Here is a 23,663-nt window from a genome sequence, read left to right as displayed (position 1 = left end):
TAATTAGTTTCTTACTAATTGGATTAACAGATACTACCGGTAGTAAAAAAATCTGTTTTTAAGCCAATAGTGAAGAGGTAGTAAGTTACAACTCAAGACCGTGTCGCTGAAGCCTCCTTATTGTATATATATGGTATGCCTAGCCCTTGTTGGACAATGAATCTGGTCTCACTTTAATAAGAATATGATTTTCTTAAACTTGATCTTAAGGACTAGAATAAAGAGCTAAAAAATCTTAATCAAAGAAAATATAGTTCAATATTCACGGCATCTTACTGAAACCACTTGAGTTCTCTTGATATTTTTCTCAATGTTTTTATCCAAGGCAACAGTAACATAATTGAAATCAAGAAAACTATATGTGCACAAGCAATTATATAGATTGAAAGCAAATGATTAAATAAATTGAATCAAAGACTGACATAAGATTATATCATTCTCAGAGCAATCAAAGTTAAAACAAGTCCTAAATTACGATATTGGTTAAGCAGATCCAATAAATACTGCTGCCATTTCTCTGTAAAATAAATAAAAACCCTACACCAGAAAAAAGTAATTACAAAGTCCAAAATGTATTTACATCTACCGCAACAAACATCTTCATAAATAGTCTCTTAATTTTTTATGTCATGCTCCACTAACCTTAATCTTCTATTGTCTGTATCTCACCCATCATGATCCGGTTGCTCACAACATTGAATCCCAAAACTGAAGGGCTTACCTTTTTCCCTTTCTTACCCTTCTTCTTTCCACCACCTCCTTTTGATGATCCTTCAGTGTTGTCCACATCCTGCATATCTGCAGCGGCGGCAGGAGCTGCATTTGTAGATAGCATGGGTCCAACACCAGGTCCACTAACTTTCTGATCACTCCTATTCTTAAAAGCCATTTCCAGGACATCTGATGGTAACATCTCCATGTAATTCAGGAACTTATCGATGAACTTATGGTCACGGTCATATGAGCCAAGGTTTTCTGTGAGAAGCGTCTCGGCCTCGGATTTGGATTGCTTCAAACAAAATTCAAGGAAACTTGTATCTGCAACCAAAAAATATATGATTAAAAGAGATATGCATTGCACTTCAAGTACTCTTGGCTGAAAACCTATAAGCTGTGAGGTTCAGACAGTGCTAATGATATACTCATCCTAACGTGTGGTATAATAATTGAAGTATGTCAAACAAATGCTAAACACGGCAACACGTACATAAACCTTTAACTGTTTTAATTCCACACAAAGAAACCAAGTTACAAACCAACGCTAAAGCAGCAACCAAAACAAAAAATGGCAGGCATACCTTTTGTCCCGATAAGCCTCACACACTCATCTTCACACCAGTCTCTGAAGCCCATGGCCTCTGAAAATCATAAAAGAGTTAATAGGTCAGAATCATTAGAGTTTGTCAATCAGCAGAACTACTGCGCAAGTGGAACTATTATACTGAACTTGAAATAATGAATTAATGAGCAATATATCACTTTTACCAGAATGCTTAGTCATCACATCTTTTTTCGATTTCAGTATTGATTGAGAAGAGGCAGGTGATGATGATAGAGACGGTTCAGTTGGTTTGCCACTCACTGATTTTTGACGAGATAATGATCCAGATGAATTACCTTTCAAGGGCACATTTTTTGACCTCCTGCTCCCCTGGCCTGCAAGCTGAGGAAAATCTGACCTGCTCATAAAGGCAACAGTAAATCAGCCATAGCATACCAGCCCTGCCCATAATAACTGGGTATTTATGGAAAGTCATATTAGCTGCCTGCTGTTGTATGTTACTTTTAAGTATTCAAGTTTTAAACCAAAACCACAGCCTTAGCTTGCAAAGAGGCAATGGTGAAGGTAAGATCATGAGAGATTTTTGCTGAAAAAGCTTCGAGCATAAAATAATCAAAACCAAACAAGATCATACTAATGACAGAGCAAAGAGACAGAAGTCATACAACTTAGTTTCTGGCTTAGATTGCTCAATTGGACCCCAGAACAAGTCATCATCCCCTTTGTATTTTGACTGAGAAGCATGAGAGTTGTTGCTCTGTATTGGAGAGGCCGCTTTGGATGGAGAGGAAGCTGAAGTTGACCGTGAAGAATCAATACTCCAATTAGCCTGGGCAGGCTGTAATTTCTGAGGGGTAGGAATTGGGCTGGCAGGCACTAAAGAGGATGCCTTTTTTTCCTGTTCCTTTAGAATGTCCCGTAATGAAGTTGGTTTAGGAACCCTGCCAGACACAGTAGACCATGCGGGAGAAGGAGATGGGCTTGGAGACTCTTGCTCTCCTTTCCAGAGAACGAAATCCCCCAGTGATGGTCCTGCCGGAATTGCAGGCAATACTTCCTTCTCCTGCTGCAAAGAGCGGGACATCTTCCCCTTTTCAACAGGACTTGAAGCTATGGGCATTTCATTAGATGCAACAGGCACAGAGGCTTTAGTTCCTGAACCCTTTGATTTTCCTGACTTTTTCCGGCTTCTTTTACTTTCTTTTGCCTCAATAAAATTGGAATCATCCAGTGATTCAGAAAGGACACCTATATTTTGCGAGGATGTATCATCTGCAATATCAGATTCTCTTTCGTTAAATTTCTTCAAAACTTCTTCTGCCAATAGATCATGTAGTGGGCTTTTCTTGCTCTTCAAGTTTTCAGAAGATTCAGGTTTAATCAGATATTCTATGTTGCTTCCTCTGTGATTTTCACTAGAAATCTTTCCAGGCTCGGGATTGGCCACCACCCCAGTCCAGGGAGTTGTCAGATTCATGGAATTAATGGAAGTAGCAATCTCAGATACAAGCATTTCTGTCACTGCTTTCTTTTGTTCTTCCAGTTGAATTTCTATTAAAGACTTTGCCTTCACACCAGGAGCAGGTTTCCAAGCTCGTCCTGCAGGTGAATCAGTATTCAATTTGGGAACCAAACCAATGGCCTTAGTGGACTCACTCGCAATGACTTTTTCAGGGATGCTTTCAGAAACATTAGCACACAGGGAAGCAGGTTCTTGATGATCAGCTGTCTCCTTGACAGGAACTCTAATTTGATTTCCCTTACTTCTTTGTTGAAGATTTGTTACATCCTTGTTGGCTTCTCCCAACTTTACATCACTAAAATTTGGCATTTTAGCTTCTGACTGCTGCAAAGTCACAATTTTCAGCAATCCATTTGCTTGATCAGATGACTGAGTTTTGGAAGACTTTTGCTTCTTAGATTTCTTCTCAGTTGACTTTTTAGGTTCACTTGCTCCAACATTTCGTGCATCTACCACAGAGGGCTCAACAATGAAGTCATCTCTTCCAGCTTGATGCTCTTCAAGCACAATATCTGATTTGATCTCCACATCCTTACCAAGATAACTCACATCAGGCTGAGAAGTCGCAGCCACAACAGTGCCATCATATCTAAAAGTGTTACCTGGCAACTCCACAGCCGGAACCTCCACCACAGACATAGCAGTAAAGTCAGAAACAGAAAGAGGTTTCTGCACAATGTGGGGTTCCTCTTCGGATCTGTTCTTATCATGCAATTGGGAATGTTCAACATCAATTTGTTTAGGAAGACTAGAGCCCCAATTATTTTTACTAGTATTCTCAAATAACTGGTGCGGCAGATGTACAGAACCTTCACTTCTTACATTAAAATTTGTATCTTGGCTAACTTTCGGAGGTAAATTCAAATAATTACTACTGTGCTCATCATGCACAGCAGGAATTGGTGTCTTAGAGCTCATGGGAAAAATCTCTTGTGGTGGTGGTCGAAGTTGAGAAGGATCCACATGCAAATTCCCCATTGGTATTCCACTTCCTTGCAACTGGCCATACGTGGAATCTCCAAAGCGCTGGTTAGACTGTTGGTCCTGCAGCAATTGTGAAAGCAGTTGCTGTTGCTGACGCAATAACTGTTGCTGCTCCTCTTGCTTCTGCTGTTGCTTCAGCAGCAGAAGCTTATCTAACAATGGCATCTGTGATGTTGGAGCAGCTGCCTGAGAATGAAACTGCAACGAGTATTGTTGTTGCAACAAATTCAATACTTGTGGATCTTGCAGTAAACCAGAAGCCAACTGGTTTTGTGCATGCAACCTTTGTTGTTGAATTTCAAATGGCACTTGAGGTAAATTTTGGTCATGATGTAATTCAACTTTATTCTGAAGAGAATCCAATCCACCTTGTAAGGGATAATTTGCCCATCCAGCAATGCCATTATTTAAGCCAGCAGATGTCCTGTCGGATAATCCTTGCATGATCGACAACATCTCAGAAGTTTGGGACTGGGGTAGGCGGGAATTGTCACTCACTGAAGACAAAAGTTTTGAATGCAGTGATGCATCTGGGACAATATCCGATTTCGGTGGAAGAATCGCTGCATCTCGCCCTGGCCAAAATGGATAAGGATTGGGTAAGGACCTCTGTCGCTCAAGTGCCATCCTCTTTGCTAGCAAGAGAAGATTGTTTCCACTATCTACTCCAGCTGGGCCCACACTACCAGAGTTATTTCCAACAAAACCTTGTAAACCTGCAATGCATAGACCATAAAGGGTTTTAAACATAGTCATCATAAAACATAATCAATACCTTATATAGGAAAAATTACAAGGCCAAATCCAATGCATGGAAAACATTTACATCCAAATTATTAAAGAAAAAACTGGAAACAAAAAATAAAAACAGGTAAGAACCTTCTGGCAATGTCAGACCATCCAGCGGAGGACTGCCCTTGTTACCAGACATGAGTGACTCCAGAAATCTATTTTCAGAATCCGTAGCAGAACTTTGCATGTGCCTAGAACCACTTCTCAACATATCAGCCTCACTCAAACTATGAAGGTTATTCCCTAAGGTACTGGAATTTGGCCGGCCTGGTACATCAACAGAATCATTAAGTTTTGGTCCTGAAAACCCAGGTGGTGGTCGGGCTTTAGCTCGTAAATGGGGCATTACATCACCAAGAGACAACCACGGCGAGTCAGCCGCTGAGTTTTCCAGACGAACAGTTAAATCAATACCAAAATATCCAGCCTCAAACCATCCAATAATATCAATACCCTTAAATGGACCTTGAATTTGACCCTTAGGGTCTTTGTAAAAAAGGGACAGCTCTTCTGGAGCAGTCTGTGGAACTCTCCTGGTTTCAAGTTCGCTGTCAAAAATGCCAGAAAGCTTCCGCTTGACATTAGGATCATCGTTAGCTTGCCACTTACTTACATCTTTAGAGTCAGATAAATAAGCCAAATTAGTTTCCTGTTGATTATGAGGATCATTTGGCTGGTGTGAACTCTTATCTACTTTTCTTGGCCTAACATCACTAGGCACATCTCTACTATCATGCAAGAGAGAGCTTGAATGTTCACCCAAAGGTGTAGCTCGCCATGTAGCACCAGGATGGACAATAGTATTTCCTTCAAAGGATGAATCTCTATTAATGGGCACATCATCAGCCACACTGTAAGAACCTCCATCCTCACCTCTATCTGTACAAAACATTTATCAGAAAAAATCCTGATGAGTGTGGAGTGTGGACAAAGGAATTATACTCACGAAATGCCTAAAAGTACAGTGCACATATGCAAGCAAGTTGGCAAATCAATTAAGCTATACACATGAAAGAAAAGACTGAATAAGATGAAACAGATGATGGATTAAAATTTGGTATTAGCAAAAACAATATAGTAGAGCGGAACACTAATGAAGAACCAAAATGTTTTGACCAGGTGAGCATATCATCACTGATTAAAACAATTTGTGCTATGTAGTAATATGAATATCACCTTCAAAGCCCAAATAGAAACAGAAGCATGTTATAGTGTACAATGCGATCTTAAAATGACCTATCTCAGACTTTTGTTGACTTCTTCCATCATCCATACCATCATTTTTAAACCTGTTGGAGGATACCTTAAGATTCTATACTTTTTCATATCAGTTTGGCAGATATAATCAACTGTTTTTCTATTCCTTTAAAGAACCTTTAGAGCAATACACATAACCAATTTTCAAAATGACAACTTCAATCTCTATAATTATCACCACAGCCCCCCAAAAGGTTCAGGTCTAAAGGTTATATCCTCCACCCAAACCTATCTGTACATTTATATCCAGCATGTACCTTGGGGCTTCATTCGTCTTGTATGAGTAGAATCTGTTGAGCCCCTTCCATCTTTTGGCACCTGAGATGCACCACTACTAAGTATTTCAGCTTTCTCAATACCCTTCAAGACAGACTGCTCAAACAGAAAAGGCATTCCTTTAAAACAACATAAATGACAATGGTAACTAGTAAAAAACAAATTGCAAAATCAACAATTACCAGTTCCTCAGAATTTGGTACAGAAAGAGCTAGAGGCTCCAACGGTTTCTCCTGGGTAAGATTAGGTACCTGCACAAAATCTTCTACTAGTTTTCTATTTGTACCTATATCAGTCAATCTATACACATCAAGCAACTTTGTCCTATTATATCTAAAGGCACAAGGTTCTCCATGTCCACTTTCAACTTTATCCAATACAGTTCCAGAATATGTGCTATTATTCATTGAGCTACCACCAGAACCAGCCCGTCCATGTCCAATAGTAAAGGCTGGGGGAGTATTCTCCCCGCAGCCACGCCCACGCCCATAGGAAAATGTAGAGGCTTGTTTGTTTGGTGTTGAATTTGGGGGATGATTAGGCTCTACCCTTCCACGGCTTTGTGAAAAACTAGGTCTCCATGGCCGATAATGATCACCCTCCTCATCTTTCCCATGATTAGAAATGTAAGGCAGGCCTTTATCATGAAGTAAGTCACTATCTTTTCCAGAGTCATTCCATTTTTCGTGAAGACCTTCTGGCTCCTTTTCATCAGGACCCCAGCGTGTGTTCCACTTACTCTCACGCCGCTGATCAAAGTTACTGTCCTTGTTTCCTGAATCATTCCATCTATCAGATGGACCACGGCGTGCTTCTCCAAAGTTTTTCGTAGAAGAATTTTCTGTCCGCCGATCCACCCTCCGAGCATCACCAAGGTCTTTGCCTCCATCCCTCCAACGATCCTTACGTATGGAGGACTTAGTGTCTCTCTCGTCATCACGCTTACGTATGGAGGACTTAGTGTCTCTCTCTTCATCACGCCAACGATCATGGCGTCCACTTTCTGAGTCAAGCATTGATGGCCTAAAGACGTCTTTTTTCTTCTGAACATCATGCACATCCTCACCATTTCCAGATGTTTTAACAATGTCTGAGCGATTGCCAAATGGTGAATTTGGATTCACATGGTTTTCCTGAGTCATGTGACATATAGAGTTAAGCGGAAATGTCAAACCGCTTCAAGCAGTTATAAATTATTTGAAATTCAAAAGGTGGATACAAGTCTTGTGTTTTGAAAAAAAAAAACATTCTAGAAAATTACAAACAGGCCAAATTTTAAAATAATAATAATTCAGAAGTAGTCAATACACACCACAGTTCCAGTTCCAGGCTTACTCTCCCCTGGCTTTGGCAGAAGCCATTGTGGTGAAAGTGGAATAGGATTGTCAGAGCCAGGGAGATCTGCACAAAAGGGATAGAATCTTCAGTTATTAAAAAGAATCCAAGATATAATCCAAACAATTTTTTCACCAAAAGCTATTAATGCTAGTTTCAAAAGGTACGCAAAAAGTATGAAAGACAACAAAGAAAAAGCTAATATCAAAACCCTTTTGTCACCATATGAATTAGAACACAGTTTACCAAACAGACACTTCAGTCCACTAAGGAAAACAAACTTATCACTTCTGTTCCAAAACAAACATGCACACCAAGAAAACAAAATAAGAGATGAATGAGTCAACCCATAAAAAGGCGGTCTAGTGCACAAGACTCCCATCTAGTGGGGTATGGGAGGGTAGATGTATGTAGTCTTACCCTACGGAGAGGTTGTTTCCAGGATTTGAACTCGTGACCTCATCATAGTCACTATGCAACAACCTTGTCATTGCATGGGACAACCCATAGAATATTTTTTTGAAGAAAAATATATTAATTATGAAATGATCGTCTCTTGTGATAAGTAGGAAATAGAATAAGCATATGACCAGATGTGGAGTAAATTAACACATATTACATATCACCTACATGAATGAATTGGGATATTTTTACTTATGAGTTACGAATTAATATGTAATCATAATCAATCCTTCTAAAAGAAATGAAACGTGCCACACTATAACCCAGCATATCAAGCAACATCAAGTACAATCACATCAAAGCAATCTAATCTCAAATGTTTACCACTTATTTTGGTAAAGAAAAATTGACACAATTCCAAGAACCACAATTTTCTAATTTCAGCCATAGGACCCAAAATAAAACCAGAAAACTACAAATTCAAAACAAAGATTAAATATAAATACTTCAATTTTATAAAATAGTGATTTTCTGATGCAATATAAATATGTGAGTTAATACAGCACGGGCAAAATATTTAAAATAAAAATGACACAACCACACTACATTAAGAGATAGTTCAAAATTCAATAAACTAAAACCTTATAAAAAGGGTCCATAAAAAATAATCTCAACTCAACTCGACCCAAAACCCTAATAAACTCGAACACAGGAATGAAGTGCATTTTTTTAATTTTGAAAAAAACGTAAAGAAACTAGTATGAACTACTATTTACGAGCTAAAAAGAAAGAGAATCGGAAATTTTGAAGAGTAAATTATTTAAAAAACATTGGAGTTATGAAAAATGAAAAGGGAAAAAAAGGAAAAATTTGAAGATGAAAAAACCTTTGGAGATCTGAAAGGAAGGGACATTGATGCGAGAATCGGAGGAGCGTTGAGCCATTGGTGATGATCGGTGAGAGTGAGTGAGAGAAACTGAAAAACCCTTTTTAGTGCAGAGAGCGAAGGTAAGAGAATACAACGAAGGGGGGAATATAGGTTAAGCTTGAAACCCAAGATAAAATGTTTACGGTGCACCTTTACACAATGTAACCCTTTAGGCGCAGGTTAGTGTGCCCAGAAAAAATGTATGCACCAAAACAAATGTTGTTAATTGGTCTAAGGTACTCCTATAGTGGTATAATAGTTCAAGCGGTGGTTTAGTAATTAAAATGCATGTCGGTTAAACCAGACATATCTGCTTATATTTATATATATATAAACCTATAACAATAAAACAAATTTTGAATAGGTAGGTACTCAAATTTATGATCTATATTCATAATATACTCAAAATTCACAAAAACAAACAACTTTAAGTTTTTAACAAATTCAAAGTCTAAATTACAAAACATATATCAATCCAAAAGTATCATTTAACAACCGCAAAATATAAATAAATGACACAAGTTTACAACTCACTCTACAAAACAAATAAATTTGGAGTTTTAACATTTAACACCAATGAGTCAAAGTTGTCTCATATCGATATTATATTTTTGCACAAAATCCTATCTTCATACAGTGTACTCCAAGATTATACAAATATCATTGAGATTACACACGAACGTTAGGAACCAAAATGTGTAATCTAAGTATGTCTTGGAAGCATGTGCCTTAAAGTGTTAAAGATGTGTTGGAAAGATGAGTCACATTCTAATGAGTTTTTAAGTTTATAACTTTTTTTTAAACAAATATGTGTATAAACCGGCCGATTTAGTCAAATATCGTTTGGTTCACCGGTTTTGACTGGTTTTGATACTTGACCGGTTCAACATTTGTACCGTACCGGTTAGAGGAACGTTCACCAGTTTTCCGGTCGAACCGGCCGGTACGTTACAGTTTTTACATCATTGACCAAAACCAAATGTTGAGAGATTTTTAAATTGTGTTATATTATTCATCTTCATTTTTAATTGAAAATAAAGTATATCCTCATAATATAATTTATTTTATTCAATTAGTAAAAGTATGAGATGTGTATTATTTTATTTATTTTTAAAAATATTTTATAGAAAATGATTAAATAAGATACATGTCATGATTTTAGTAGTTAAATGAAATAATTTATCTCATTATATCACAAAATACTTTATCCTCTTCTTAAATATCATTCACTCTTAAATTGTCCTTGGTGTTTAGAGCAAGCAAACAAAGTCATACCAAAAAATTCTAACCAAAAGGTTAGGAGAGAAAAATATTATATACACTTATGGTGTATGTTTATATCATCCATTATTTACTTTCATTATTATTGATTCTTCAAAAAAATATAATATAAATACATGATAAATTATATATTAACGATATATAGATCTTTATAATAATAATACATAGATTTTAAGCTTTTAGTAATTAAATCAAAGTGTTGGTTTAATCTTTTAAGATCACACTAGATCATTAGTAAACAAAAGTTAAAGATTTATTTTTGAGAGTGACTTTTATTAAGTTGTCATCGCCCACTCTATGAGGGGACAAGTTCTTTATAAACAAAAAATAAATGATACTCTTCTAATATAAAAAAATATCAAATCCACTCGAATTGATTGAAAACATTTATAATTGGGGTTTAGTTTTATTTTTCTCCTAAATATACAAATTTAATTGTTCAGTGTTTAAGAATTAAATTTTTATTTTAAATAAAAATAATATCGTGAATTTTTTGTTATAGGGATTTAATGTTGTTTTAAGTAATAAGATTACAACAAATAACTTCAATCAATAATCAAGTATACACAAATAAGTTTAATCATTTTATGACTTTATTTGGGATAAACTTGGATATAAATACATTTAATATTAATATGAATTTAATATTAATGTATTAATATCTATATAAATAATTTATTTTGGACCAAAGTATTAATTTCACTGTTAAAATTTGTATATTGTTAGGAAATCATGTATATTTATTTGTATTATTTGTATATTTAAAAGTTAGTGATAATATGAATTTTTGAAGATACAAGTGTAGAATAGAAAACTCTAGCAGATATATTTTTATATATTAAAATACCGACGGAGTTATGAAGATATTCTATTTATTTATTTAGTTCGGGGAAATGGATGAAAGCGGAATTGGATGAGTTAAACCAATGATCATATTTACTAAAAAAGAATCAGTGATTATTTCCCCCTTACCCTTTAGATAAGAAACTAATCCATATTAGGATGTATAGTTGTCTTTTCCAATAAATATATTTCATATGAATTGAATCATTCATATTTTAGTTATCATAGTAATCTAGCAGAACCTTATATCATTATTCTAACATCTTGTTGGCAGGACCAATGATTATTTACCGATCATTCATTTGGAAAATAAAAATCATATAATTTATCTCAATAAAGTATTTTAATTGTTCAGAATATGACACAATAATTTGTGGTAAAAAATGATTAATCAAATGGGCACACCAGATTAACCAAATATACCTTGCAGATGAATTCTTAAAACTCATACCACACAATAATGTGGGGTAAAAATGATTAAATAGAAGAACATTATAATTGTTAGATGTGTGGTTCTCTTCCTTCATAAGTTTTTGAAGACTTGCTTTACTAGTTTTGCATGACTTCCTTTGTAAGCTTTGACAAACTTGTTTGCTAAGAAATCTTTTCAATCTTGGTTGCTAAGATTGACCACTTCATTACCTATAAAAGGCAACATCATGAAGTGCATTGAGCATTATAAGCATCACAAATTCATCAACACACACCACCTCCTTTTTCTTCATATACACATATACTTTGTGGGTATGTTTCGGTGAGAATTCTTATTCCATTTGAGAGAGTATTTGTGAGACAAAATATTGTCATTTATCCTCATTATTATAAGAAGATTTATTGTACTCTTCTTTTTTACATAGTACAACTTTAAGTGATTTATTGGTCTTTTTTACCACGTTAAATTTTGTGTGGTATTTTCTTGCTCTTTTACTTGCTTCTCTTTTGTTCCTAATTGATTGATCTGACATTGTGCTTCCGCTTAGCGCTCTATCCCTAACAAGTTGTATCAAAGCTCTTGCACAATTGGGAATTTTAAAATATCTACAAATTTTGATATTGAGAAGTTTGACAAAATTAGCTTTTCTATTTGGCGAGTTCAAATGAGGGCAGTTCTTATCCAAAGCGGATTAAAGAAAGTTTTATCGAGAGGTGAGGATGCAAAATGAAGAAGAGAAGTTGAAAACAATATGAGTATGGGTTTTTTTTCACATAGTGTTTTACTTTCTTTTATCACAATCTCTTTCTCCTCGTGTCTTGAGTCCAACTCATAGTCTATGCGTGGATATGGTAAGAGTTTCATGTGAGAATCTTAAAGTTTTGTTGCTTGATTCTATGATTTGTCCATTAAATGGTGAAAAATAAACACCTTTATGTTCATATTGTCACTCAACACTTGGGGAAATGCATGGTGTAAAAGAAAGGAAAGTTCTACTTAACCTTCTCAACTTTGTTGTTCACTATCTTACTTATCCCTCCTCCACCCCTCAAGTTGTCCATACCCATGGTGGTATTCACTCCACCTTCATACAAAATCACAAACATGAATACAAGTTATTGGAAACTAGTAAGTCAAATTGCTTTTGTTTTCCTGAGCACTCACTGTTTATTAACATGGTGCAACCATTTGAAATGAATGCCCATTTACTCAACCACCACTAAAGCAAGATACCAATGAAGAAAGAACTATAACCATTGATTTTTAGTGCTTTAGTTCTTATGCACCAACTTATTCACCACAAGCAATTACTGCGATATGCTAGCTTCTATATTTGTTGCACCATGAACGTATGAAGTTAGTACAGTCGGATCTAAAGTTGTTTTCACAAGTGTGCCTAGAGTGATGTTATTGTCAATGAAGAAATGCATGTGGTTGTGCAACCACAAACCGTGAAGAAAGACTACTAATATAACTACTAATCTTGAGTGGGAAATAGCTTACCGATATGACATATGTGTGCTTGTTGAAGTACTTTTTGCCTAGTCTTTATCACATCCATGGGTTAAAGAAGAAGGACTATGTTTAATCACTAATGACTTAGATTAGGATGACAAGCTTCATTCGGGTGTTCTATTTGGCCCATTGGGTTGTAAAATAATCCAGACCAAGCTACAATACTAAATGATATATATATATATATATTTATATAAATAAAAGAGGAACTTGCAATGATCTTTTTGGCAACAACTTGCTCACTGTTATTGATGGTCTCCTTTTATAAGGCAATTGATTATGCATATGAATTTGAAAGCACACATCAAGGGTGATCAAGGCAGTACCCGATACAAATAATGTAATAATTAAAAACTGTAGTACTAGGAAGTGACTCCTAGGTCATTTATCAAGGATTATCTTTTAAGTAAAGCTTCAAACACCTTATACTCACACATACAAGGTTTTTGTTGTTGGATATTATGAACATAAATCAAATTCAAAAATAGTAGTTAAGCAATATTATAAAATAGCTAAATCTTTTTGGTTCATTTGTACACAACTCAATCCTCGGTTTCAAAAGATTATTTTCAGATTCCAACCATTAACTTCCGAATTTGTCGAGAGTCAATTAACTAAGCGATAATCAATTCAAAGTTCTAAAATCTAAGCATCTAACTACGCGAAATCAGCATAAGCATGAAACGATTAACAAATTCACACGAACTAAGCATTCATGCACTAGAGAGTAAATCAACTAAGCAAAGATAAACTCATAAACCAGTTTCTAACATAGAAGAAATCAACAATAAAAAAAGCGAAAATACATTAATAACAAAACCTCAAGAGTTGTGATACATTACCAAAGGAATGTAGTCTACAAGTTTAGCTTTCCATTGAGTGGAAGAAAGAAATTGAAAATGAAGAAGATGAATGAAAACCGAAAATGTTTAGCAAACCCTAGTAGAGCAAAAGGGGCGAAAACTGAATTATTAAAATGAGTGAATGTAGAGAGTAGTCATGAAATTCAGGTTTTCTCTTTTACAAAGAGTAAAACCGAAAATAGGCCTTAAACAATGGGCTCAAAATTAAAACCGATTTTACAAATAAAAACACCTATAATAAAAATACAATCTCCACTTCAACACATATCTTCCACTTTCATAATGCCCAAAATGTCATTTGTGCCAAATATGATCTGAAAATGATAATAGATTTAATGAGACAAAATAATCCCAAATTAACTCATTTTTGGAATATTAGTCCAATAAAGTCTAAAACACTAAACCATGTGAAACAAAGTCCATTAGACACCAAAAATCATCAATCATGCTAAATTAAGGTTATGAATAGTGTGTAATATATTGTTCATGAAAGGGTTTGTTCACTAATGCTATAACAGAAGACCACACATACATGTTCAATTTCTTCTTACTTTTTTCATTTTTATTATTGTTGGGGATGTTTGAAATATGTTATTGTATTAGTTTTACATTGTCTAGTATTGGAATAGAGTAGAGTAACCAATGTTATATATTGGATTCAATTCCCTTATTATAATATGCACCAGATAGAAGCACCTAATAGAAACACCTCATGGGCAGGTGGGCTCATGGGTGTGCTAGGGTTTGTAATCTTTATTCTCTAATAATATCTTGGTAATCGCTCAGCGCTCCCTAGAACGTAGGCACAATTGGCCGAACCCCGTTAGCAAATTCTATTGTTTCTTCTCTTCTATTTATTCTACGCCTTTAATTGATTGCTTGTAGCCAATGTTGCACAACAATCGGTTCTACTGCACCAACAATTGGTATTAGAGCCAATTGGTAGATGACTCTTAATCCAGACGTCAGATAATGGCTAAAGAGGATGAAAGTGTGATGGCTAGACAAAATGCGTCAAAGGTACTAACAAAGATAGAGTAGATGAGTTGAAGGAGAAGAAAACAATGTAGAACTATAGTGAGGGAGATATATGTTGATCTAGAACCCCATAAGTTCATGTATTAGGTTAGGATCAAGGTGGAGATAGGGACTCATGTGTTGAGTTTGACCTAGAGACAAGTGCTGACAATATCTCTCTAGATAATGAGAGAATGTTCTAATTTGAGATGAGAAGTGGAATATCCTAATAGCGTGTCTGGACGTCATAGTGAAGGATGTTAATTGTTAGCATATCCACAAAATCACAGAGGCACTAACTAACTTTGATATAGGGTGTAACATGGGCATCGACTTTGATGCACGTTGTAATACGAGCATTGGTAGAGATGTAGGGGTGTGACATGAGCATTGGCTTGGATGCAAAGATGTGATACAGACATTAGTTAGCATTGTCGCAAGGTGTGTGTTGTAGGTATCCTCCTTATGGTGGAGTTTTATAGTTCTTTTGAACTAGGATTGTCGGAGTAGACAATGGTTGTCGTAGTTGAGGCTTTCCAACGAAACTCCAAGGTTCAGTTTGACTAAGTATTGAGGAGGACGATTATTTGTAAACTTCTTTGTAGAGTTTCCAATATATCAAAAGACTTCCTAGCAATATGTGGCTAAGTGGTGTGTTCCATTTGATGGCGGTACGGGAAGCTGCACTACAAGTTTGGAGAGCTAGACTCTTGGTAACATCATCAAGGATACTCATAAAGTTTATGTTGTAGGGGAGAAATTAAAGAGAATTAGACATTGAACAAGGTGGAGTCATATATTCGCTAAGGTGGAGGAGATTCTTGTGTAGATTTCCTAAGGAGCGAAATATTTCCAAAGTGTTCCTCTTGACATGCACACTTTCAATCTCCCCCTTTTTGATGATGACAAACTCTACATCAAGTTCATCAATTTTAAAGTAACAATTGCTTGATGAATAAGCTTGAAGATTGTGTTGGCAAGGTTGATGGAATGCGCACATTTATCGGAAGCTGTTATAACGATCAACCTGCACAATTGAGAAGCAACAAAACAACCTTTCTCCCCCTTTTGACATTATCAAAAAGATAACCCAGGTCAAAAAAGCTAGGAAGAGATATTAGTTAATCATAAAACAATGTTAATGAATTAATTTGGGTTTTAACAAATTAACCTGTTTCATTTATGGGTAAATTGAACAAATGCGCTTTATTGGACAAAAAATAGCTAATAAGAAGTGAGAATGGCATGCAAGATTTAATCAAATATTAAGCATTGTAAGCATTATTAAATCTCAAATGATCAAGATCCATTCACTAAGGCAAATAAGCTATTTTGACATAATTATAGCAAAAACACAAACATTTGCATAGCATAAAGAGTAAAGAAAGTCATGAAATAGTACAGGCCATAAAGTCAAATAAAAGACAAATAGCAAAATACGAATCAGTTCTGAAAGCAACAACGATAACTAAATCCAGAAGGTGCCACAAGATAAAAATAAACCTAAGGATAGGATAACCTAGGTCTAAGGTCAGCTAAACTAAGGTTGAGGCGGAGGATAGACAGGCTGATCATCAGGCACAGCAGTGTTCTGATTTCCCTGGATAAGCATAGACAGCTTCTGAAATTCTGAGCAGAACATGGCATTCTGAGCCTCAGCGGTAGACTGAATCATAGTCCTCAGCTCCTGAATTTTGTTATCGGTGTAGGCATTCTGACGTTCCTCGTATTGCTCCATACCTGCAAAATAAGAGTCCTTCAGCCCTTGGAAGTGCAGATCCATGCGGTTGTTAAGTCGTTGTTCCATGGCTTCCATCTGAGCTAAACCAAACACAGAGCTCTGAGGTGCTGTTCCAGACGACTCCCCCTGATTAGTTGCATTCTGATTACCCAAATCCTCCTGATGCTCATTATCCGACAAGTCCAGATCAAAGGTGGTATAGTCCTCCTGATACTGCCATGTAGTACCATACTTGTAAATTCCCATCTTATGAATGAGACTCTCACCCACCAAGTGATCTTTATCAGTGTACTCAGTAATGATGGTATCAGAAATGTCAATGCGCAAATAATCAACAATGCGGGATATGAAAATGCTATACGGGAGCAGCTTGGACTGAGACAATGAAACGCTGTTCATGATTTTCAGAATCTCCTCAGGCCAATTGATCATCACGTTATTCTTTACAGCGTACATGAAACGCAAATCATTCACAGTAGGCTGTGCATGATTAGTGTTCCGCTGCACTAATATGTAAGCAATAACATAATGCAATAACCTGTTCTCAACAGAAAGTGACCCTGCCTTGGTCAGTTGACCCTGAATATACAGATGAGGGCCCCGAAGGAATGACTTATACACATCAACGGGATCAAAATTGTCCTTGACCCAAGAACAGTCCCCTATTCCAAAACCAGACGACGATAAACCTCCAACATTCAGAAATAAATCCTCACTCATCTCAAACAGATTACCGGAAATCATGGACCAATATTTGCCATCCTTGTATCTAAAATTAGCGTAAAATTCCCTAACTAGAGCAGGGTATACGCGTCCCTTCAATTCCAAAAACTGAACGGCTCCTTGAGCCTCCATGTCATGCGGAAAACTAAAGTTTTGTTCCGCTAACCAGGTTAAGTCGGCATACCTGATGTATGTAGGCTTGCGGCCTTGAAATTTTGCCAACCGGGTCTCTTGCAAAATGAGGGAATAATAGGGGTCACCGCGGTCCCGAGTGGAGGGTGAGCCGGTTTCCCTTCTTCGAATGCGCGTTGCTGTAGTCTTGACCCGCTTTGGACGACTCTGCTCCATTGAAGATGATGAACTCGAAACTGAGATTGATGAACAGAGGGGCAAAGCCTAACCTAGGGTTTGGATTGGATGATTCGGAATTGAGTGGATTTTTGGATGAAATAGAATGATTTCGGAAGGTTTGAGAGGTTTAGGATGAGGTTTACTTAATCCTATTGCACCTGGATTAGTATTGTTGCTGTTTCAGAAAATCAAGGCGCAAAGAGGTTGCGAAAAGGTCAGAAAAAGTGCAAGACCGAGACACTGTTTGCCTTTAACGTACTGGTTTTAATCGATTAACGGGATGGTTTAATCGATTAAAACAGTGTAAAATTTGAATTTTCAAAAAAAATTGCCCAGGTAATCGATTAACGGGCTGTTTAATCGATTAAGTTTTAGAAAATTTGAATTTTCCAGAAATGAAGCCCAGGTAATCGATTAACTATTGGCATAATCGATTAAATCAGAGAAAATTTCGTTTTTAGGCAGCAGAGTGGTTTCGACTTTTTAGGACACACGTATGCATTATTACAGATTTATCGAGACATATATAATCACATTAAGAAGTTAATCAAGAGATATATTTTTGCATTTTTAACATATATCATTCAAACATGAAACACATAGGCATAGAGAAGCAAGACAATTTATGCAAACAGCTAAACAATTTTTAAACAAGATATTGTTCATCAAGAATTCCTAGTTCTCTCCTTAGAACATAGAAGGTATCCCTGGGAAGGGGCTTGGTGAAAATATCTGCTAACTGTTTAGATGTTTCCACAAATTCAAGAACACAGTCACCTTTTTGTACATGGTCACGCAAAAAATGATGTCTAATTTCTATATGCTTTGTTCTAGAATGCAAAACGGGATTCTTGGATAGGTTAATGGCACTTGTATTATCGCATTTTATTGGGATCTTTTCAAGTTTAAGACCAAAGTCCTTAAGTTGCTGCTTCATCCAAAGGATTTGAGCGCAACACACACCAGCGGCAATGTATTCCGCTTCAGCGGTGGACAAAGCAACACAGGCTTGCTTCTTGCTGTGCCATGCTACTAATGAACTGCCCAATAGGTGGCAAGTACCACTAGTGCTTTTCCGATCCAACTTACATCCGGCGAAATCGGAATCGGAATAACCCACCAAGGATAGTGAGGCATCCCGAGGATACCATAATCCCATGTTAATAGTTCCTTTTAGATATCTCATGATTCTTTTAACAGTTATATAGTGTGATTCTCTAGGTGATGATTGATATCTCGCACACATGCATACACTGAACATGATATCAGGTCTACTTGCAGTTAAGTAAAGTAAAGACCCAATCATACCACGATACTTCGTTACCTCGATTGCTTTTCCTTTCTCATCTTTGTCTAAGTAGCAAGCAGATGCCATAGGTGTGGAAGCTTCCTTACATTTGTCCATTTCAAATTTCTTGAGTAGCTCTTTGCAGTATTTCGCCTGATGGATGAATATCCCACTTTCTAGCTGCTTTATCTGCAATCCTAGAAAGAATGTGAGTTCTCCCATCATAGACATTTCGAACTCCCCCTGCATCATCTCAGAAAATTCTCTACACAAGATATCATTAGTAGATCCAAATATTATGTCATCTACATAGATTTGTACAAGCAGAACATGATTTTCTGATTTTCTAATAAAAAGCGTTGTGTCAACCAAGCCTCTCTCGAACCCTTTTTCTAAAAGAAAGGTACTAAGTCTGTCATACCAAGCTCTAGGAGCTTGTTTGAGACCATATAGTGCCTTTTTAAGTTTGTAAACATGGTTCGGATATTTAAAATTTTCAAAACCAGGCGGTTGGTCAACATAAACTTCTTCTTGAATGTATCCATTCAGGAAGGCGCTTTTTACATCCATTTGAAAAAGTTTGAAATTCATTAAAGATGCAAAGGAAAGAAGCATTCTGATGGCCTCTAGTCTGGCTACAGGAGCGTAGGTTTCGTCATAATCGATACCCTCCTCCTGGTTGTAGCCTTTGGCCACCAAACGTGCTTTATTTCGAATTATTAAGCCAGATTCATCAAGTTTATTTCTGAAGACCCATCGAGTACCAATTACGGGATGATCATTAGGTTTGGGGACCAAGTCCCACACATACACACTTTCAAATGGAGTTGTTGAGAGGAAAAATAGAGTTATAAATGAGCTCGCAAGAACCATGCTAAACGAGAGCAAGGTTCCCAAGTATTTATAGGCTAATGTAGTACACACTGCCTGTTATGTAATGAATTGAATACTTCTTAGACCCACTTTTTCAAAAACCCCATATGAAATTTTAAAAGGTCGAAAACTGAATATTGCTCATCTTCATGCATTCAGGTGCAAATGCTTTATTTTGAATAATGGAAAAAGAATTTTGGGAAAATTTGACTCGAAGGCTGATGAGGGCATATTCCTAGGGTATTCATTACACAGTAAGGCTTTTCGTGTGTTTAACAAGTATTCCATGCAAGTAGAAGAGTCTATTCATGTTCAGTTTCACGAATCTTCTCCAAAAGAGAAGAGAAAGGTCTTTCCTGATGATGTTTTAGGTGCGCTAGAAGAAGCTTATTCAAGGGACATGAACCAAATCCAAGAAGAAGAAGCAGAACAATTAGTTCAAGATGAGCAACAGGACAAGCCAATTGCATGGAACACCAAAAAGGATCATCCACTAGACAAGGTGATTGGTGACACATCTACGGGGGTGGTAACCCGTAGTTCTTTACGCAATTTCTATAATTTTGTTGCATTTGTGTCTCAAATAGAGTCAAAGACCATCGATGAAGCCATCAAGGATGTACACTTGGTATAGCTATGCAAGAGGACCTAAACCCATTTAAGCGTAATAATGTTTGGGATTGGTCCCTAAACCAAAACAACATCCCGTGATTGATACGAGATGGGTCTTTCGTAACAAGCTAGATGAATCTGGCATGATCATTAGAAATAAGGCTCGCTTAGTGGCAAAGGCTAAAACTAGGAGGAGGGCATCGATTATGATGAGACCTATGCTCCTGTAGCCACACTTGAGGCCATTAGGATGCTCTTGTCCTTTGCATCTATCATGAATTTTAAGCTCTTCCAAATGGATGTTAAGAGCGCATTTTTAAATGGCTATATTCAAGAGGAGGTGTACGTAGACCAACCACCAGGGTTTGAAAACTTCAAATACCCGAACCATGTGTATAAACTCAAGAAGGCCCTCTATGGCCTGAAACAGGCACCCATAGCCTAGTACGATAGAATGAGTTGATTCCTATTAGAAAAAGGGTTCGAAAGATTAGATAATCATGTTTTAGTTGTTCAAATATATGTTGATGATATAATCTTCGGATATACTAATGACATCCTTTGTAAGGAATTTTTTGAGATGATGCAGGGCGAGTTCGAGATGTCGATGATGGGTGAGCTGACCTTCTTCCTTGGGTTTCAGATTAAACAAATGGAAAGTGGCATCTTCATTCATGAATCGAAATATTGCAAAGAATTACTAAAGAAATTTGATATGGAGCAATGTAAAGATGCATATACTCCTATGGTGCCCTCATGCTATCTATAAAAATATGAAAAGGAAAAAGCTATCGAGGTAACCAAATATCATGGGATTATCGGCTCTTTATTATATTTGATTGCAAGCCGCCCCGATATTCTGTTTAGTGTTTGTATGTGTGCTAGATTACAAGCTTTGCCTAAAGATTCACATTATACTACTGATAAACACATCATGAAATATTTAAAAGGAACAATAAATATGGGATTATGGTATCATAGGGATGCCTCATTATCCTTGGTAGGTTACTCTGATTCCGACTTTGCTGGGTGTAAGTTGGATCGAAAGAGCACTAGTGGGACTTGTCATTTATTAGGCAGTTCCTTAGTGGCATGGCACAACAAAAAGCAAGCATGTGTTGCTTTGTCCACCGCAGAAGCGGAATACATTGCCGCTAGCGTGTGTTGCGCTCAAATCCTTTGGATGAAGTAGCAACTTAAGGACTTTGGGCTTAAACTAGAAAAGATCCCCTTTAAGTGTGATAATACGAGAGCCATCAACCTTTCCAAGAATCCCGTTTTGCATTCGAGAACCAAACATATAAAAATAAGGCATCAGTTTTTATGTGATCATGTTCAAAAAGGTGATTGTGTGCTAGAATTTGTAGACACCTCTAAGCAATTAGCATATATTTTCACCATGCCCCTCTCACGAGATACTTTCTATGTTCTTCAAAGAGAACTAGGAATCCTTGATGAAAAATATATTGATTGAGTTTATGTTATTTCCTTGCATAATTATTTGCCTTGTATGCTTCAAAATGAAAATATGTTGAATGCTAGTTATTCCTATATGATCCATGATTCTATAAATAAGCTCTATGTATATATATGACTGCTCAATATTGCCTTCTATGAGTTAGAAATCGTTGCATGCTTTTAAACATCTAAAACGCTCTTGATTCTGTATCTGATTCTATTTAATCAATTAAGGCCTTATTTTAATCGATTACCTGGGTGTAATTTTTTAAAACCTTTTATTTTTAACTCAGATTAATCGATTACATCTGGTAGTTAATCGATTAACTGCAGCAGTTAAATAGAAATAGAAGCATTTCTGGGCATTTTTCGAAACCTCCCTCATCCCCTTTTCTCTCAAATCTTAGAGGATCAAGTTCAATATTAATCCTAAACTATAACCTAGCCTAAAACCGAATACTCCAACCCTATTCCACTCCATAAACCTTCTTCTCCATCATTAATTTCCATCAAATCCGTTTACCCCCAATTCCAAACCCAAAGATAGGTACCTATCCCGGGAATCCTTCCTTCAACCTCCAAATCAACTTGGGTTTTCAACTAGAAATGGAAAGAGGTCGTGTATAAAGGATTAAGACAACCTCTCAACGTCCACCACGTGCTCCAAAAGTCGTACCCTCGAACCAACAGGTAAGGCAAGACCGTGGAGAACCATATTACTCTTCGATTTTTCAAGAGACTCGGTTGCTCAAGTTTCAGGGAAGAAAACCTACGTACATAAAGTATGCCAATTTGATTTGGTTAGTGGGAAAAAAACTTTGATTTTCCGCGTGGAATGCAAGCACAAGGGGCTGTCCCCTTTTTGGAATTGAAAGGTAACATTTACCCTGCACTAGTTAGGGAATACTATGCTAATTTTAGATACGAGGATGGGAAGTATTGGTCTATGATAACTAGAAAGTTATTTGAGCTAAATGATGACATATTCATGAATGTGGGTGGATTATCGTGTAATGGTGCTAGTTTAGGAGATTGTGATTGGGTTAACAACTCTTTTGATGCTGCTAAAGTGTATAAGTCATGTTTGAGGAGACCTCAATTGTATGTTCAAGGTGAATTGACAAAAGTTGGATCATTATCCGTAGAGAATAGGCTCCTGCACTATCTGATTGCATAAATACTGATTCAAAGGAAACAAATCATGCACAACCTACCATTAATGATTTGAGGTTCATGTATGTTGTCAAGGAAAATGTGATAATTAATTGGCCTGAAGAGATCTTGAAGGTCATGTATAGTGACTCTACATCGCAATTGAAGTTGCTTCCCTATAGTATTTTCATCTTGCGCATTATTGACTATTTGAATATTGATATTTCTAATACTATTGTTGTGGAATGTTCTAATAAATATCATTTGATTGGTGAAAGTTTGATTCACAAGATGGACATTTACAAGTATGGCAACACTTGGCAATACCAGGAGGATTTCAACACTGTGAACCTTGACCCCTCTGGTGAGGATGATTAAGATGAAACACATGAGCCAAATGCTACTACTCAGGGGGAGTCTTCTGGAAATGCAATACAAGAACCAACTTTTGGATAAGCTCACTTGGATGCTATGGAACAACGTCTCAACAATAGGATGGATCTTCATTTTCAGTCTCTGAAGGACTCATACGATACGAACTTAGAAAATTTTGAGGAGCATCAGAATGCCTACATTGATAATCACTATCAATCCTTGAGAAACTTCACTCAGACAACTACTGATTCTCAAAACAAGAGGTTGTGTGCCGAGTTCAACAAGTTGTTCATCCTCATCAAGGGTGTTGGTAGCTCAATCATTCCCGACGACAAAAACCCTTCATCTCATCCCTAGTTA

General features: G+C 36.6%; 1 protein-coding gene across 3 annotated transcripts; it reads right to left on the bottom strand.

Moving 5' to 3' along the window:
• Window positions 1-373: 373 nt before the first annotated feature.
• On the bottom strand, window positions 374-8,930 carry LOC109339763. Of its 3 annotated transcripts, none has more exons than XM_019577281.1 (10): window positions 8,737-8,930; window positions 7,426-7,514; window positions 7,060-7,246; window positions 6,296-7,014; window positions 6,095-6,209; window positions 4,668-5,459; window positions 1,948-4,504; window positions 1,486-1,679; window positions 1,299-1,358; window positions 374-1,038 (listed from the first exon to the last, which is right to left on the bottom strand). In XM_019577281.1, the coding sequence occupies exons 1-10, from the start codon at window positions 8,792-8,794 to the stop codon at window positions 644-646; spliced, it is 5,166 nt and encodes a 1,721-aa protein (XP_019432826.1). In that variant the 5' UTR covers window positions 8,795-8,930; the 3' UTR covers window positions 374-643. The 3 variants fall into 3 exon arrangements, with proteins under 3 accessions (XP_019432826.1, XP_019432825.1, XP_019432824.1); XM_019577280.1 differs by having other exon boundaries at window positions 6,296-7,031; window positions 7,071-7,246; XM_019577279.1 differs by having other exon boundaries at window positions 6,296-7,246.
• Window positions 8,931-23,663: the final 14,733 nt, after the last annotated feature.

Source organism: Lupinus angustifolius, unplaced genomic scaffold (genome assembly GCF_001865875.1).
Source record: "Lupinus angustifolius cultivar Tanjil unplaced genomic scaffold, LupAngTanjil_v1.0 Scaffold_102_10, whole genome shotgun sequence".
In the NCBI taxonomy this organism is placed as follows: domain Eukaryota; kingdom Viridiplantae; phylum Streptophyta; class Magnoliopsida; order Fabales; family Fabaceae; genus Lupinus; species Lupinus angustifolius.
The sequence above is the reverse complement of the archived record's forward strand: the minus strand, read 5'-3'. Positions and strand labels throughout refer to the sequence as shown.